Source organism: Rhopalosiphum maidis, chromosome 3 (assembly GCF_003676215.2).
Source record: "Rhopalosiphum maidis isolate BTI-1 chromosome 3, ASM367621v3, whole genome shotgun sequence".
Lineage (NCBI taxonomy): Eukaryota > Metazoa > Arthropoda > Insecta > Hemiptera > Aphididae > Rhopalosiphum > Rhopalosiphum maidis.
In genome coordinates this window covers 10542953-10563015 of record NC_040879.1, presented here as the reverse complement: position 1 = coordinate 10563015, position 20063 = coordinate 10542953, and the positions used below count along the sequence as shown (strand labels likewise).

At 27.5% G+C, this 20063-nt stretch overlaps 2 protein-coding genes across 3 annotated transcripts in view; one reads left to right on the top strand and one right to left on the bottom strand.

The window, feature by feature from the left end:
• The window catches only part of LOC113559937, a 33011-nt gene that overhangs the window by 10086 nt on the left and 2862 nt on the right, over nucleotides 1–20063 (bottom strand). The window contains exon 1 of one of the 2 annotated variants that reach the window (XM_026965723.1): nucleotides 16913–17025. The exons of the other annotated variant lie outside the window; for it this stretch is intronic. The gene's annotated coding sequence lies outside the window, so the exon portion shown is untranslated. Of the gene's footprint in view, nucleotides 1–16912; nucleotides 17026–20063 lie in introns of those variants that run through there. 2 annotated transcript variants of the gene reach the window in all.
• Nucleotides 11368–13209, top strand: LOC113559663 (putative uncharacterized protein DDB_G0289041). Its single transcript, XM_026965416.1, is given in 3 exon segments — nucleotides 11368–11706; nucleotides 11763–12302; nucleotides 12304–13209. Coding segments are annotated over 3 exon segments (1785 nt in total).

Sequence of the window (20063 nt, the reverse complement as noted above, 5' to 3'; positions counted from 1 at the left end):
GTCGTGTGGCTCTCTGACTGACGGGTTCTGAGTTGCGCGGGACTTGCGACTGCAACGACTACAATAATGATCGCGATCGAGATGTACTAATAATAAAATGCGATATCGGGTTTCGGCGGCGGCGGCCTAGTCGTTGGAGGTGGACGGGCCGGAGGAGTGGTGGACGAGAACTGGCGGCGTGTCGTGCGGAAAACGCTGACCACTACCACCGGACTTGTCGTGCAGCGGTCGCGCGTATTTGTCGGCAACATTTTTTTTTTTTTTTTGTTGCATTCGTTATTATTATTATTATCATTATTATTACTATACGTACAACACGCTTATACCGGTTTGTCGCCGTCGCCACACACACACACACACACACACACCTGTACACGGGCATACAAGTTAAATGCGGTTGTACGCGCGTGTTTACGGTTTCCGCGTTTTTACCGGCCCCACGACAGAACGATTCCTGTTCCTCGGCAGAGCAGGTACGACTAGCGCGTTACTCGTCCGACTGGTATTTCGATTTCCGCGTGCGGACCGCACATAATAATATTATTATTATAATATAATATGTAGGTACTACAGGGTACTGATATTAATATTCGCGGAGCTTCGGGAGGAACTATGATGCTATTTAAAAACGTTTATTCGACAACATCAATATATTTTATAAATTTTTATAAAAATGGTCCGATCACAATAAAATACTAGATCCAACACATTACAATATATCTATTCTATTTTACATTTTTGTAAGCACATTTTCAAGGACTATTTTATCCTTCGTATAAATATTTTACACATTGGGTGACAATTGCTTATGAATTTAGTGCATCAGCATTTTCAAAAAAAAAAAAAGTTACCGTGCATAAAAGGGTCCTCATTTGAAAAACAGAAGTTTGTATCGCCACGGGACACTGCTTGTGAGTAGTAAAACAAATTTTAAAAATTCGAAAATATGGTCTTTAAATGTACTTAAGACGCCATAATCAAAATATGAATAAATTTCACAGTTAAAATACAAATGTGGGCGAAAATACTCGATAAATTACCTATATAAATGTATAATATAAAAATATTATTTCTGTTGTTATTTATACGACGTGGACGCACCGTTTTCCAAAACACACTCGGCGTCGGCACAGACGGATTTAAACATTTTAAACGGGAATCGCTGCAAATGTTATATAGCCCTAACTTAAATTATTATCATGATGCGCATTGCATGATAACTATAGCCCGGATTGTTATGTAACGCACACTTATTGGCGGTGTACAATTTTGAATATTTATATATAATGCGTTAGATTCCAAGAAAAGTTTTTTTCATGTACGAGTAAGCATTATCTTATATAGTACGAGTATATTATTATAGTAATTATCATATTTTATTAAATTATTGATTGTAACGGACTTATTTTGACCTTAGGTCGGAGAACGGTCGAGCGATAAATTTATAATTTTCTGAATATTGTATACAACACTAAATTTATAGTTTATTATTAATATGCTATTTTGATTTTGCACATAAAAAATGATTACAAATAATTAACAATTTGATACCTTTAAAAACTTTAAGGAATTGTTAATATTATACTATAAGCACTTATATATATATATCTATACTAACTATACTTGATATATTATATTCATTGCATAATTTTGAAATTCTAAAATTTTTATTGCATATAAATACAGCTGGCCCTGGTAACAAATATACGCATTTTAACTATCGGTTATTCACGAATATGATGTGTAGTTTAGCGATGGTAACTGGTAGTATAGACAAGGCAGGCAGCTACTTACAAGGCATACCAAGTAACATTATCGAAAACCTTATGTAGCGAAAAACATGTTTTTTTATTTAGTTGTTCAAAATAATATGATGAAAGTACAATCAAAAATCAAACATTTATAAATAATTAAAATAAATAAAATTGAAAAATTATAATATTTTATTACATTGCATTTGTATATTATAATTGAAATTCAGAAGGTAAATTCAATTATGGTAATTACAACCTTCATTTTTGTATTGAAAGGATTTTCGAAATTGTTTATGAAATAGATATTTTATATCATTTTTAAAGTTGAGCTGAAATCAACTCTCCCTCAAAGCTTCTTTTGTACTTCGCTTGTTGAACCATTGTGCAGTTTGTCCACACAGCGATGGTTACTAAGATTATACAATTACCGGCCTAATATAAGTATTTACTATTTTTACTAACTAATAAATGCTATTATAGCACATTATTTACATTTATTATACACAGCAAGTGGTCTACTCGTCACTATGGACTACTAAAATATATAATGACGAATATCATTAATATTCAATTAATCACGATGAAAATTGGAAATTAATTACTCCACTTTTAAAATATTTACACTTAAGTAAAATGTTATAACAAAAATATTAAAGTAATTCGAATTTAGATGAAAATTTTAATACTAGGAATTAATTTTCTAAAAAACATATACCAATTTCAAAAATATAAATTTGAAAAATCATAATTATTTTCGTGATCAAACACTGAGTACGGACATATGTAGGTATATTGTAATGATATGCCGAATATTACGTCGCTACCCACGTTCTATATTGTACACAGTACAATAAAATATCAAATAACCAAAATAACATTACAATTATTTTAAGTACCTATATGATAACGTGCCGAATACAGTGTATTCGAAAAAAACCAAAATGCATCGAAACACGATTTCGGTTCACCACAACTTGAGTATAGCGTTTCGTTTCTTTAGTAAAGGTAACATTTTTGAAAAACATTTTGGATTTTATTGTAATTTTACTTGATGAAAAACAATTTAGTTTTTAACTCATTTATGTTAAAAATAAAACTCGGAAATGTGCAATAAGTTTTAAAACACGACAAATCACTAATTAGTAATCACACTTATCAGTCACTACCTCACTGGTAAATAATAATTAGAACTCGAAAGCTGATGACATTAAAAACATTAAAAAATGATTTAAAAAAATACAAATATGACATAAAAACGACAAAAAAGTTCCTTAAAAAATGACCTAAAAAAACTACAAATATTTGTTTTAAATTAATAAAAATATATTTTTTTTAAAACTGTATTTTATTTTACTATAAAATGCTATATATATTTATCAAAGCTTACAAATTACTCAAAATATGACAAAAAAATTATAAAAAATGTCCTTAAAATTAAAATAAAACAATTTTCTGTATTTCGAAAATATTACAAAAAATTAATAAAATTTAGATATAGTCATATCTACTACAACACGACAACAACGATTGTAATTAGTGAGATAAAATCGGAAGGTACTATAATCTTAGTCCGTGATAATTTCAAAGTTCTAAGTAAGTTATTGGCATAATGATAAGAAGTGAATTAATGTGAAATCAGTAAAAATGACTAGAAATATGGGAAAATGACCTGAAAATGTCAAAAAATTACTTAAAAAGTAATAGACACCAAAAAATGCAAAATAAATTTTAGTTGTTCAGATTCACATGTTAATGAAACACATTTGTAGCCAGGAGACCATCGTCTAAAAGTTCCAAAAAAAAAAAATGCATCAACTTCCGAGCCCTAACTTATAACTAATAAGATTTTATTTACTCATAGTCGCTATCCAATTGCCATAGGAACAGTTTTTACCTACGCTGTACTGTACATTTTATCCGTAGACTGTACAATGCTCGAGAGACATCAAAAGTAGAGAAATGGTTTCAATATCATGACACAGTGACAGTAGATAAATACCTACATTGTTGCCGTACGATCGATAACCGTGTGATGTGTTATTAATTTACAACAATTATGACTAACGAACAATAAATGAAAAAATGCCGGCATTTAGATTACAGCGTGTGTTGGTTTAAAAAATGTTCCATTCCGAGCACTGAACAATATTATTGCATCGAGCTCGTCCTGTACAGGACTTTTTTTCTACTGCGCTCGCCATATTGTTTGTTATCAATATTATGTCATTATACCGTCGTCGTCGAGTTCAACAAAATGCGCCTAAACTACACACTAAACAGTACTTTGACTTTGCGTTGGACGATTTGATATCATAGTAATATAAATAATAGTTAGTTATAATATATATAGGAACGCTTACGTAATGAATTATGATAATAAAAAATAATTTTAATAATTAAACGTTATACGTACATGTAACTACGATACGAAACGACCGTCCACGTGGTCGTTGTATCGGATCGGTGTTGTTTTGTTACGATTAATGAAGTCCATTATAATATTATATTATAGATTACTGATTACTGTTATTATTATTGCGGTACGTTATTATTACGGTGTTCATTACGCGTACAATATCGTAGGCTGTACATGCGCTTGGGCGCGGAACATGAAATCACGGGAACAGCAACACTGCGAGACTCGAACATAACGATGCCGATAAATAAAATATATTATAATATTGTAGCGAATTGTATTATTTACAAAATTAAATTTTTTTTTTGTGAATAATATTATTATTATTCCGGTAGAGTGATAAGCTGATAGCGGCGCGCGGCATGACGGCGGCGGCCCAGCGAGGAGCCGATCGATATGACGGCGGCGGCGGCGGCGGCGGCGACGGCGTTTTAGCATCCGCCGCGCGCTCACCGGTCTATTTTATTATTATATTTTGTTTATAATCGTAAATATTAATAAATTACTTATGAAAATTAAAAATAAAATGGACAAAAACCTGCAGTGTATTCTATTTAAACAATAATAATAATGTACTTACGATTTTACTAATTGTGTGTGCGTGTGTTTGTATGTGCTGTAGCCTGTAGGTATAAGGGGAAACTGGGGAAAGCATCAAAAAAATTCAAGATATAAATTTACCGAATCCGAGGAAACTGATAACATAGAATTGTAGGAACTGTTTTCAATAATTAAAAAACATCCAAGAAGTAACTTAGCTGTACAGTAGTGATCGAATGTTCCTCACTATTGTGAATGTGGATATTTCATTTTTAAGCTTATATTATAATACCAACCAAGTGACAAAAAAATATTTTTTAAATATTGAAAAAAACATTGGAAAATGGTTTATTCATTATTTTATAAATGTTAATAAAATATTCAAATGGCCAGTTTTCTATTCAAAATAAAATGTTTAAACATTATTTTAAATATATATTTTTAAAAACATTTTTTAAATATTTTAAAAAGATTTAAAAAATATTAAAATTTATTCTTAAAAATCATAAACCTAACCTATGTTTAATACTTTATAATTGTGAAATAAAGCATTTTTTAGTATAAAATAAATTTTTAAAATACTCATTGTGTTTTAATTTTTTATATCTATAAATAATTAGAAAATAATAGTCATAATATGATCAAATTCTTACAGAAATTAAAATAGTATTTTGTAGTTTTGTTAACTCAAAAGTCATAAAAAACGATTTTAGGTAAAAACGTATTAAATACGTTGCTTGTCGGCCTAAGAGAGAAAACAAATATTGCTCTAACATTCCCTTAAAATACATGAAATGTGTAAATGTTTATTTATTTTGTATTAATACTTTAGCGCGCAAATACCTATCGATTTTATACCTACCTATCTAATATTGTCGTATTTTTATATATCACTCCATAAAAATAAACTATGTTAATTAATAAATAGATTTACAAGTGGAAGTTTTAGGAAGAAAAAATGCTGAAATTCGGCTGCAACAACTACATCAGTTCGATACAGGGACCTAGACTTCGAAAATCCCCCCAAAGGACCTGGTCGAGCCATTCGAAAAAAACTAGCATATTATACTTTGAACTATGTGACTGTGTGTAAGCATAAATAACAATTTGCATATGTTCATTGTATTTAAATTAAAAATTAATACTATTACAATCAGCATCTGAAATTTAAATAAAATCTTTACTAAAAAAAATAGTAATTGATCCTAAACCTTATGTTTTTATTAACATTGATTTATTCTACTAAATAAATGTATACTTAATTGATTCAGTTGTCTATTTAAAAAATACAAAAATTAATACAAAAATCTAAAACAATGCGTATTAACTTAGAAGTTATCAGACATAATATGTGATTGTGTGTAACCATAAATAACAATGTGTATTTGAATTAAACATTAATACTATAAACATCTTCTGAATTTTAAAAAAAAATTTTCTAAATTATGTCGTTCTTTACATTCTCTATTTGTTCTAATTTTTACTTTATTAATTGTCAATAACGATCCTAATCAATAATACTTACAATCTGTCACAACTCTCTCTTTTCAACACAAGCTTCACTTTTGAAAAGAGAACCAATGTATTTAGTTGTATTTTCTTATGTACTCATAAATTGTTTTTAACTTTTAATTTGGTGCCAATAAATATGATTATTATTATTAAGTTTAAATATTATTAGGTAAATCTAAGTATTTTATACATTCTCCGAGTTTTCGGACATGTTTTGCGGGCAATACAATTGGGCGAATGTGGCAATAGCCTACATATAAAGAAGCAAAATTTAATTCTGATAAAAAAAATAAGCTATTAACTTTATGCAACCAGCACCAAAACAAAGAAATAATTTTGAATTTTTAAATTCCATATATTATGTCGGTTTTAACATTATTTTTCGTTTTTGACATACATTTTTTTTTCAATATTATTTTTATTTTTATTTATATTGTTTACATTTTTAATTGATTTAAACTGATTATTTTGACTAATAGTAATTTACTATATTTTATAACGTTTTTAATAAATTTACTTCTTTTTTTTATTTAATTTTTGCATTTTAATAATTTACATTATATACACTTAACACTTAGGTTTATAACTATATACATTAATATATACTTTATGTATACATAATAGTACAAATAAACGTTCGCGTTCTGTAATCTAAAATTTTACATGACCGTACAAAGGTCCGCGTTATGTAGTTTTAAGTGTTTTAACAATGGACTGTATAAAGTAACCGCTTACCTTTTAATCATTGGTTAGAAGTACTTAGAACAAACTATAAGTTTTAGAAACAATTTTTTTCACTTTTAAGATTTTGAACGGAACGATAAATGTATTGATTTTACAATACATTGAGTTTTTTTGTGTATGTATACAAGATAATAAGTGATCAATAAGAGGATAAAATGTTAAGAATTAAAAAAATAAGGTTTTTTCTGATAACAAATTTGATCTAGTTTGTACTTTAAAGAGATCAAAAGAACTACTAGTGCTTTTTTTATATTGAGAAAAACCAGTTAAGGATTAACGGAAATTTTTACATAAATTTAATACAAGATTTTTCATAAGTTGTTCATAGTGAAATCATAAAATCTAAAAATTATATAAAGGCAATTATTTTTATAGACTTTTAAAGTTCAAATTTTAATAAATTTACTTATTTAAACGATAAGTAACAATATTAATTATTTTGTTATAATTTAAAAACATTATTCGGGGGAATTTAAAACCTACAATTTATGTTTCTTCTATAAGTAAATGTTTTTCATTATTTAATTAGATTATGATCCAATTGAGCATTAGCTACCTTATTTTATTAACTTTATTATTTTCACTAAATAAATTATTTTTCAAATAATCAATAAGTGAAGAAGTAAAGCATGATATGTATATTTTTTTTATGCAAATACCGACCAATGTGATACCAATTTTATATTTTTCACATTATTTTTTTGTGTCGTACAGGGCATTATTAAAATTAATAGTTCTGAATGATATGTACTAATTTATTTTAAAACATGAATTTTTATTTGATTCCTTGTTAGAGTTCCCGGACGTATAATCCAACGGCGGACATCGAAAATGTATTAAATTATGTTCTTGTACATAATTATTTTGGTTACTAGCGCATTTAGTCACCCAGTCAATGACGTATTTTATTTGTTTCTCCGAAATTGTCGGCCCAATACCAAACATCGTACGAGTCCGTTTTTCAGGATGATGTATTTTGGCATCAACGACTTTTTCCGGTAGCGGTATATCTATTGATTTTTCTGACCGATTTAAATATTCTTCACATTCTTCAATCGTTTCTTTATTTTGATTGAAAGGTTCTTCCGGAGAGTCTGTAAACTCAAACTGTGCAGATTCCGATAAATCATGTAATGATAATAATTGATCTTCATCAAGTTTATTGTTGTTTATTAAAGACGAATCTTTAGATGAATAATTGCTTTTGTAATTAGATTCGGAATGGATTGAACTTTTATCTAACGCCGTCGAACGATGACTATGTTGATCAATATCTGAGTGATGGAATCCTTCTGAACCGCTACTAATTTCACTGCCTGAACTTTCTTTTTATTAATTAAATAAGTATTTTCATCAAAGATCTGTTTAGCTATTTTTATATTATTGTTTTCACCATCTTCAGCATTAGGATTCAAATCGATTTTTTCTAACATTGAAAATTCAGATTTTAATGACTCATGATCTCCTAATGATTCATCTGTGGCATTGTCAATATTTGATAATGGATCGTTTGCATCACTAACTAAAGCCATCATAACAATAAAATCTTTGTTTATTTCTATGTCTGTTAAACTATTAATATTATTTTTGTTTTCTTCATTTATGTCGGATTCTATATCATTCATATTATCTTCATATTTTGTAATACTCATTTCATTCATTTCTTCAGGATTTATCTCAGTATAGTCATTATACATTTCTACATTTTGAATGTTGAAGTCATTTTTCTCATAATTTGATTCTGTCAATACTAAAGATGAAGGGTTACCAATCATTTCTTCATAACTAAATTCACCTAAACTCAGATGTTCAGTTTTTATTTGAGTAGTGTCTGTCATAGAGTCAATTGAAATTTCTGATTGTTGGTCATCGCATATCACACTTTCATCACTAAGTTGTGACAATATTTCTTGATCATACGGGTTATCTTTTAATTTATTTATCAACAATTCATAATCCTGATCATCACAAACTGTAGTAACCTTTGGGATATTGATAATTGGTGTTGCATGCAGAATTTCTGTTAATGATTCTGGTCCATAATCCATATTTACATCTTGCCAAACCATAATGCCCTCTGATGACTTACAGGTATCTAATAAATTAGTGTCTTGTTCCTCAAATTCACTGTGACAAGAAAATTCAGTATCCAAACTACATTCTTGAGAAGACGAAGAATTAAAACATTGACTATCATTATGTGCAATGGTTTCTTCGTAATTTTCTGTTTTAAGTTCAATTAATGAAGTTTCATTTGATGATAGTACTATGTCTGCACAATCAAGCCTTGCCAAATATTGATAAATGTCCACAAATACTTCCAATAGAATACCATTTGAATGATCTGTAGAAAATGTATCACACAACAATATCATTGTACCTTTAAGACTATTGCTTAGGTAAGCAGCTGTAATTCCTATAAATTCGTTTGATTTGATTTGATTTTTAAAATTGCCAATTTTAATTATTTCCGTAAATATTTTTTTCTTAAGCGACAAAATATTCCACATTGCTTCAATTTTTTCATAAGTTTCATATTTATTAGATAGAGTCTTGGCCAGTGCCTTTAACGTATTTGGAGTCAAGCCACCCGGCCCTATTTTTACATCAGGGGGATCTAAGTATTCTTTTACTGGTGGCTGCTTACCATTAGCTTTCATATGAAAGTAAATTGAAGACCATAGAAGAAGATCTGAAGGTTGAGTACGTATTGCAGCTTTTGACCATTCTGTCAAGATTTTCGACAAATAAGGAGGAATTTCAATTTTACCAGTTGAAATAAAATTTTCTTTAACACTACAACTCTTATTTCCAAACATATCAGTATATGACGCGTACAAACATTTGTAGAATATGTTATATAAATTGTTTAACACAATTAAGTCATAAATAATATTCTTGGTATTGTGTTTTATTTACGAAGTTCCTTCCTTAGCAATTACAAAAACTAAACTACAAGCATCGTTTCTATATAGAAGATCAATATTTATATTTAATAGCTAACAGCTGTTCAATTCGTTTAAGGTACAAACGATTTGTGTATTTCAAAAATTACGTAGTTAAACTCTTAAAATATACATAATATACAAACATCTTGGCCATACACACTACACAGTTAACTTTTTTTACCAAAATCAAAAAATGTATTATACCAACTGCTCGTGTCTTATTATAGTAGTCTATTATCTATGTGTATTTATAACGGAATATTTTTACATAATTAATAAGTCATGACGAAACAACGTTTAAAAAAATAAATATTTTTTCTCTTTTTGTCGTTATCAACTTCAATACTTTTTTCTTTATCAATGAAATTTAAAATACATAATAATGAATAATTATTAGTACAAAGAAAATTGTTTACAATACATATCTTTTTATTCTTAAAACTTTCGCTTTACCGAATCATGTTCCATAATGAGTCAAATAAGCGGTGACTTAGACTATCATACTATTTTTTAAGTTTTCTAACAACTGTAAAGAAATCAGATAATACAAATATTTTAGGCAATAACCATCGTGCTTAATAAATTATTATTTTAATTCATCTATGAGTTCACTATAATTAACTTCATGTTCATCGTATGTTCATTGTTGATTTTGAAACATGAATAATATGAATATATCAATGGTAACAATTTAAATATGTTATCTATGGCATTCATTATTAGTGATTTTTTACAATTATATTTAATCATTGACAGAAAATCAAAAAGTTATTGAATCGTAATCTTGTTTTATAACGCAATACTATAGGTACAACACACTTTAAATACGTGACCAGGTAACCGGGAAACCTTCTACTCTCGCATGATTCTACATTTAACTGTTATGTTGGCATGAGAAAATTTCAAAATGAGTACTTATAGGAAATGAAAATTTGAACGAAGGTATGTTAGTGTTATCCAACTAAATTTTCTGCATTATTGACGAAAAATTAAATAGCTAAATTTGTATAAAATAAATTGTTTATATGAAACATTGTGTTAAATGAAAATGAATAATATATTTTATTGTGATGTTAAATTCTATGTCCATATAATAAACGAAAAAATAATTTAATTGTATGCTTAGGTAGTATAAGTAGAGATAAATAAATTATTCTGCAATAATATATTGTCATCGATTTATAATCTCTTTATTTCTCAATCGCTTAGGTACTTACTTAAAAAAATACAGCAAGTTAGTTTAAAATTAAATTAAAAAGCTGTTAAAAAAATAAATATTGATTGGCCTAATAATATTATAGTTTTGATTAACTATAACTACCAGTATCTAAAGTAAATACCAATAAACTAAATATTTATAAAACTATTTATTACATTTCATTTATTTCAAAATTTAATACGTGTAGAATACATTCATTTTTTTAATACATTTAATGAAAAAAAAAACACTTAAATGTGGTTAAATAGCTTATTTTTTAAAACAAAAATTAATGAAGACGAGAACACAATTCAGCAAAGTGTTAATGAAAATACGATAAACGAGGAAAAAAACGAAATTTTATTGAAAAACGATAAGGAGCCAATAATTAAAACTGATTTGGAAAAACGGGATGAAGACGTAAAAATAATACACGAAAATACACAAGCATTAAAAAATAAACAAGATTTGAATTTAAACTGCCATAGCACTACAGACATTAAAAACCATGAAGAAATAAATAATTGTAAAATAGCAGAAGTTCTAAGAATTATACCAATTATAGAAAAAAATCTACAAACACTTACTGACAAAGTAAATATAAATCGATTTATTAATAAAATATTTTAATGCTATTTGGATTATTGTAGGTATCTTGTCTATCTGGCTTACTTGACATAAAACAGCTGAATACCAAAGTAGAACCTGACCACAATACTATTTCAAACAATACTAATATAAACATTACTCCAAACTCTGTAAATAAATTAAACGGTATGGAGAATACATCGACACCAAAAAAGAAAAAAACAACACTGGGAAAAATTTCCAAAAAAAACAAGGAAATGCCTAGTAATAAACAAAAAGTAATAAATAAAAATATTAAAACTAATAAAAAGAATAAACCTGAAACAACTCCTACCGAAATTATTAAACAAAATGAACGAGTAATAATAAATACCGAAAATTTACCTGAAAGTGTTAAGTCCGATAACCAATTAACCAATTTAGATGGGCGATTAGAATGCTTTTTTACAAAAATACAGTCAGCATTGGCACAATTTAAAATCGATCAAGTAAACGAAAAATCGGATATTATGGTTCATCTATCCGGATTAGAAAATAAAATGAACAAAAACGAAATGAACATAGATAAATTAATGTGTAATGTCGAACAGTTAAGTAAAAACTGACGAACACTTAGTTATGAAAAGCAATTCAAATAATACGGAAAAAGAAAATAAACAAGAACTACAAAAAAGTATAAACGATATTAAAATGTGTATTGATTACCTAATACAACCTGATATACCACAAGCTCAACAGTGTATGACCACAGATACTCCAAACACAAACACAAACATAAATATTAATAGCGCGTGTAACTCGAATCGGTGTGTTTGCAAATTAATAGACAATACTAATGCTGATAATTTACAGATTATAAATTCACACGATGGTAACAATCAAATAAAGTACGGCGATATCATTTTATGTGAGTTTTTAAAAGCAAAGCTAACTTTGGAAATGATTAAACGGAGTGAGCATCAACAAATATTACAGGTAAATCAAATTTCGAATCAAATAGTCGACAAAAAAAACAGCAATTTATCAGTATGTTTTAAAAACACAAACCACCTAAAAAATGATTGTGTCCAAAAACAAAATGTAGAACAAAATATTTGCCAGTTACCCTTATGTTCAAAGCCATCTGTCCATCATTTTTTTAAAAATGGCGTTGAAAACGTCACTAAATCAAACCAAATGATATCTTCTTGTGAAAAAAACCAAATTTGTGATTTTCTTTCGTCTCAACCAATCCCAGAATGGATAAGACGGAGCCAGAATCTCGTTGTGTCAGACAATCCATGTGGAAAAGATGCTAAGTTCCCACAAACAAATTGCGATTCAAATGCTAGTAAGTTTTACAACGTTGAACGAATAGTAAAAGAAAGTTGTGGCAATGATAATACAGATGATACAGTTTACGAAATTACACAAAAACAAATTTTTCCAGAAAAAAATAATAAGGACTGTACAGTTCAACACAATTCAGAACCATGTAAAAGCCTTGACAAAAATCCTTGGACCGTGTAAATAATTCTTCGCTATAAAATAAATATGCTGTAAAAATAAATTTATTATTTTTTATTATTATTGTTAAAGAAAAACGGACTTGAGTCTTAGGTATATTTATAGGTAAATTGCTACAAAAATAACTACATACTTTACATCATATGAGACAATAAGTTTAACATAATTTTAATTTTTAATATAAACAAATACATTTAAATATTTAATGCCTATATTGTAAAATAATAAATTACGATAATGTTGATAGGTTCGTCTTTAGAACAATGATACAATCATAATTTATTGGAATAGAAAAGTTATATGAATTGTTAATTAATAAATAGTAATTCCATATATATCAAGGGGAGAAGTTCATTAAGTTTTTAACTACTAAAAGGGAATTACATAGAGTAAAATATATATTAATTTATAAGAATTTTGAAAATATTCAATCACAAAAATATCAAAAATGAATAATGCTTAAAATTATTATACTTGATTCATTTGATCCGATAACGGATAAAGTAATCGTTTCGTTTATCCATAATTTTAGAATTTTCTGAGACAAAAGAAAATCACAGATTTGGGCTCTTTTCACAAACGGATACCTTTTAAATTGGTTAATACTTTGGAATTGTTTTTAGAAAAAAACTATAAAATGTAACTATACTATACTTATACTTACTTTACTTATATCACTATACTTATTTTTTTTATAATAACGATTGTTTAATAATATTTATAAAACTAAAACCTATATATTTATTTTAGAAAAAATAATAACATTTATAAATAATATACAAATATACAATATTGTTATTAATAATAAGTAATAATATCGTTAGGATACTGTTATCTGTTTTATTGATGTTATTGATAAAGTATTATAAATTATTGTTTTTACCTATAAATATAAAATATAATATGGATACATTTAAATAATTTCGCCATTACTGACACAGAAATTTAGAATATATCTCTATGCATATATACATTAAACATAATTAATCTCTAAGTTATAATATTTAATAATTATTATATTATAAACAGTGTCATTCGTTATCAGCCATCGCACTGCATAATATTATGTATCTCAGAGTTTGAACGAAAAGGTGTGTTAATGAAGAAAAACATTTTTAATACACGAGTTGTGTCGGAAGACGGACGACCTGCGTGATAACCTACCCAACCAGACACATCGGACTAATCGACGACCCGGCGTCTATGCAATTATTATATTCAGAAAAATATTTTTCAATTCGTATAATATTATCTTATATGCAACTCTCAATTTTACAATAATGTAACGTTAATCCGTCATCATCGGAATGAAGGATGTTTATAGGTATTATACCCTACATAGGTACGTGTATTGCAGGCGTTATTGTAAGGTGCAGTAGGACACTAATTTTATTGTGCTGTAGAAAATATATAATGTACTGTTGAGTGTTGACTAGACAAATATGTACACTTGAGAAATGTATAAAATATTAAGAAGTAACTTAGTTGTATTAGACTACCATTTAGACCTGTTTGCTATAATGATGTAAAAAAACAAGTTAATCGCTAAAATATAAAATAAACTTTTGGGTATTAAAAATAAGTTAAAGTTGTTAAAAGCGGGTCGTTTTTGTCATTTTTTCGTGCGTTTAGATTAATAAGCGAAAGAAAACTTCACCCAGTACCAAAAGTCCGATTTTAATTTTAAAAACATATTTGAATTCCGTATTCTCTTTTCTAGGTTATGTATGAAATGGACTTTTGATTTTTTGTATTGTCTAATTACTATAGGTAGTAACATATGAATTATATTTATACATTATTTTTTTTTCAAAATTCACCTTATTTTAGTGTTACTAAAAATAATAATTTTAAATCCATTTCCTAAATAACTTAGAAAAGAAAATAAGGAATTTAAATATGTTTTTAAAATTAAAATCGGACTTTTGGTACTGGGTGAATTTTTCTTTCGCTTATTGGTCTAAACGCACGAAAAAATGACGATAAAACGACCAGCTTTCAACAGCCTTAAACTAACTTATTACAGAGATGTTGATTGTTTACAGCTATATTTTTAATTTATACCGAATATCGAACACTATACCGATCGAAATTTTTAGTAGTGTGACGTTGCAAGCGGCCAGTATTAGCCTAACATATAAGAACAGAATCTGAGTAGACTTACTCGTGGTAAAAGTATAAATGTTATTTTATTTAATCAATTTGTAAAATTATTCCAAAAAACTAACTATTCCGGGGAATTTAGGAATTGTATTGCGTTAAATCTGTATACAATCGAGTCCAACTTGTGAACTTGTCGCTTCCGAACGTATCCACTAAACGGACTACGGAGGAAGTACAACAGTGTTAGATCGTGTGATAGTGTAAAGTCAGGTTTTCAAAATACCGTGTGGTACAACATTGTAGTATTATTCGACTTGCAGGTAACGTGTTGTCGACAGTTTGTAACGTACACACGCGTAATGAATGTCGCAGGAACGTACACGATAATAAGGTGTAAACGCGTACTGTGTAGTGTACGTGTACGCGACATAAACATTATTAGATACCTAGTTATTACCGGTAATCGAAGAAAACGATTATTATTCTATAAATATATAATATTATGTTTAGTTGTATACTGTATAGGATGGGCCAATGGCGATTATGATATAGGTAAATTATAACATTATGAACCATGATTAATATGTTACACGCACATTATGCATACGTATAATAGATACACGGATGGCTGTTCACAGAAAACAGCTGTTTATACCTATGTATAATATATGATATTTGTGCGCTCAGATAACACGCGGTGAACGAACCGACGACCTAGCGAATAGCAACCCGTTTGGCCTTTGCTGAGACTTACGGTGTTTGTTTTCCATTAAAATTAACACAGCCGCCGGGTGCGCCGCAAATAAACGCGTTCGACATTAAAAATATCATTGCAATAACGTATTCATAAACTAAGTGTACTTGTACTAATAATATGATAATATTGTAAATGTGCGATGGTCGCAGCGACATAAAATCACGGTTGCGACGAAGACGTGTTAAAAGCCGAATAAAATCGCGACGACGATGATAATTGATAAGTAATAACATTGCAATAAAATTACGATAAATATTAATTTATTTGACATTGCGGATACATATTATATAGGTAAAACGCGTGTGAGGCTCGGTCAAAATCACACGTCACCGGGTCATTGTAATAAAGACTGATTTATAGGGTTTATTCTGATGTAAGGAAAAATACATTTATAGAAATGCTTAATGTGCTGTAATTTCAAAATGAAAATAAATTGATAATGTAAAATTTTCAAGTATGTTATTTATACATAAATTCCAAATAAAGTTCTGTGTAGCTCACTAACTCGATAACATTCAAATCATTTTGATAGTAATAACTAAAATAACTAGTAATATAAAAACCAGTATAAAACCATATATATATGAATATTATCCGTTGAAATTACTAAATTAGAAACATGTTCAATTGTCTCGTTAAGTGATTTAGGAACTAGAGGTAATAATAATTATTTTCCTACATTCGCGGTACATAGATTAAAGATTTCCTATAAATTATTATTATTATTATTATTATTAAAAGTCATAATGCCAAGCAGTACTACACGTGGAAAGCTCTGTATGTATGAGTATACTTGTTTATTCAATCGTAATATCAAATCTTTGTATGTTTTTCCTTCACACCTACCTTGAACATCCAGTAAGTAACTTTCTTCAGCTTCCGACTTATGGTCATTCAATATCTTAAATTTCTGTTAGCTTCATTTATTAAATTATTAGTTGACATGTACACTACAGTTTTTTTTTAACACAACACAACGCTAACTTATATCTGTAGAAACAAAATTTCTAATAACCTGATATTTAAAATAACAAAAAGCTACAGTTTTTTTTTTGCTTGAAATGGTTATATTAAATGCCATTATATTATATAGTAGTAGGTACTCACAAGTCACAACTCATGTACTAACACAAAAAACATAACTGATACATACATTTCGATATGTTATCTTTATCGATTAGGTATTTCCAATTACGATTATTACAACCAACAATAAAATATAATTTTAGATTTTATAGTTACCCGATAAATGGCAACGTTGCACGATTTTCAATTGATATAAATCCGGCGCATCTGGGCTACGATGAACGGGTTCGAGCGCAATAAATTGCGCCAGTAAATAAGTATTTCACAGAAATGTAATACAGGGTAGTGTCAGGTACTATACAATATAGACGTATAGTTGTGCAGGTCACCGTCACTTCGAGGATGGTGTTTTAAATGTTTTAATAATCATTATTATCTCTGTTTTACTAACAAGTATCAAGTGAATACATCCAAAATGCGTAATAGGTGTTCAGTCGAATTTAGTTTGACCTAAACGATTGGCATTCCGATTTATTACTTATTATTTATTAGGTACCAAGACTTAAGACATCAGGTATTAAAAATCTATTAATATGTATGCAATAATGTCCTAACAAAATATAGTTAATACACTCTAAAAATATACATATGTATATAAACATATTAAGTTTTATTTGAATTTAAAATAATTTTCTTTATTAATTGTTTTTAATGTAAATCGACATATTTTTTGATTATGTTCAAATTGTATTTATATTATTATTATTATTTTAAATGGGTACACGTGTATTTGAAATTTTGAAAACAAGCTACATTATGAGTGAAATAAGAGCGAAATGCAACATAAAGCTTATATAAATTATAATATCGTGATATTGTGCTATTATTAGTATAAATTGTAAATACTTAAAAAATAAATAAAAATTTAAATTTAAAAAAATAGTCGTGTAAAGCCGTTCACATTTTTATGAGTGGTTATAAAGTTTTAAGTTTGACGAAATTGGTTATTTAAATAAAAAATAACTGGTTTTAATTATTTTTTTGTAATTCAAAATACTATTTTTCAACGTGACTTTCAACGAAACTTTTTTCGACGACTCGACGGATATATTGTTCCATAATCATCTGTATTGACTTATTAAAAATTTAATAACAACTAGGTAGTAAATAGTAATATAATGATATTTTTTTTCTTTTGAAAAAAATTGTTAACCTATGTTTTTGTAAAAAAAAAATACATTTCTAATAGACAATAGTAATATGAATATATAATAAGAAGGATTTTAAAATTATTGTATAATTCATTTTACTGCGTTATGCCTATCATTATACATTATTTTATATTTTGTTTTTATATTCAAATTTAGAATTTCATCTGGATATGATGTTTTATAAGGTTATTATAATTTATATTAATATAATATGTGATTAAATATCCATTTTTAATTTTAAATAATTATTCATAGATTTTCAAAAATGTCAGAATAAATAATTAATTATTTTTAAATATGCCACCTATAATTTTGGTGTCATATTATATTTTATATAGGTACTCCTTAGTCTTCATCTTCATTTATACACCCTATAATATCTTAATATTGCTTTAAAAAGAATATTAAATATTTCATTTTAACGGTATAAAAGTTAAATCAGAAAATAAATTATTTAAACATTAAATAAATATTTATGGGTAAGGATGCGTAAATAATTCAAACACATATTTGAGATTTTCAACTAAAAATGTATTTATTGTAACACGAGAGTATGCGTAATATTGTGAGATGATATTACCTTGCATATCTCACCAGGAATTACTTTAGAGTATTATAAATTATAATATTTAAAATATATTTATTTATTATAAAATACTTCACATTGCAACACAGTATAGAATAAATATGATTTCAAAAAGACAAAAACTATGTCCCTTCATATCCCCTGCAAATACATATGAATGTATGAATGTATGATATGTAAATACATAGCATATTATTATGTATATACATATAGGTAATATGAATGCATAGCCACGCGTAAAAGTCTTAGAACTCGGGTAAAGTATAACTTTGAAGCACCTATGGTATTTATTTTGTTTGTTACTTTATAGTCAGAAACATATTTTTCATAATTTTCTGTTTACATGCAGGATTACAGGAAACAGGAAATTCATTCCAACAAAATTTGAAGGTATTTTGTCTCTGAATCATTTGACATTAATGAACGTTAATTTTTTACCTCAGACATTATCTTCTAATCTCCATTACCGGAAATATAATACATCGCATTTATACTATTTAATATAGTATACATAATATATTAATATACGAATACATAAAATACACCAACAACTATAAAATGACGCTATTTTTCATTTTATAGTCAAATCGATGCTAAACTGTACTCACGCATGTGTGTATAACTATTTATTTACAAATAAAAAGTCAAGATAAAAAATAATAAACGATGACCGTGCAGCATAGACAGATGAATGATATTATAAATTTACAATATTATCATTCATTAATACGCCCGCATTATTATTGATGTATAACATTCAAGGTCAGATGCATAAAACTATATATTTTTAACAAATTTGATCAAGTCGGTTTGACAAAGTTATCAAAAAATGTAAAATTACATATATTTCACTCATTAAATACATACCTAAGTAACGTTATTTTAGTATTTTATTAAATACTATTTTTGTAATGTTGGAAATTAAATTATTATTTTAACTATAAATTTTCGTTCTTTTCTACGTAACACACACACGAAAAAAAAACAAGTTATTCAATTAAAAATTGAATCGAATACACGTTGCTCTCTATATTTTTGCTTATAAATACATAATTACATCATCAGAATTTAAGTATCGTGGCCATCAAAATTAACTCGTATTGGTAATGTTATAATAAATACTCTATGTATTCAATACAAATAGCAAACACAGTATGTCCACACGCAAACAATC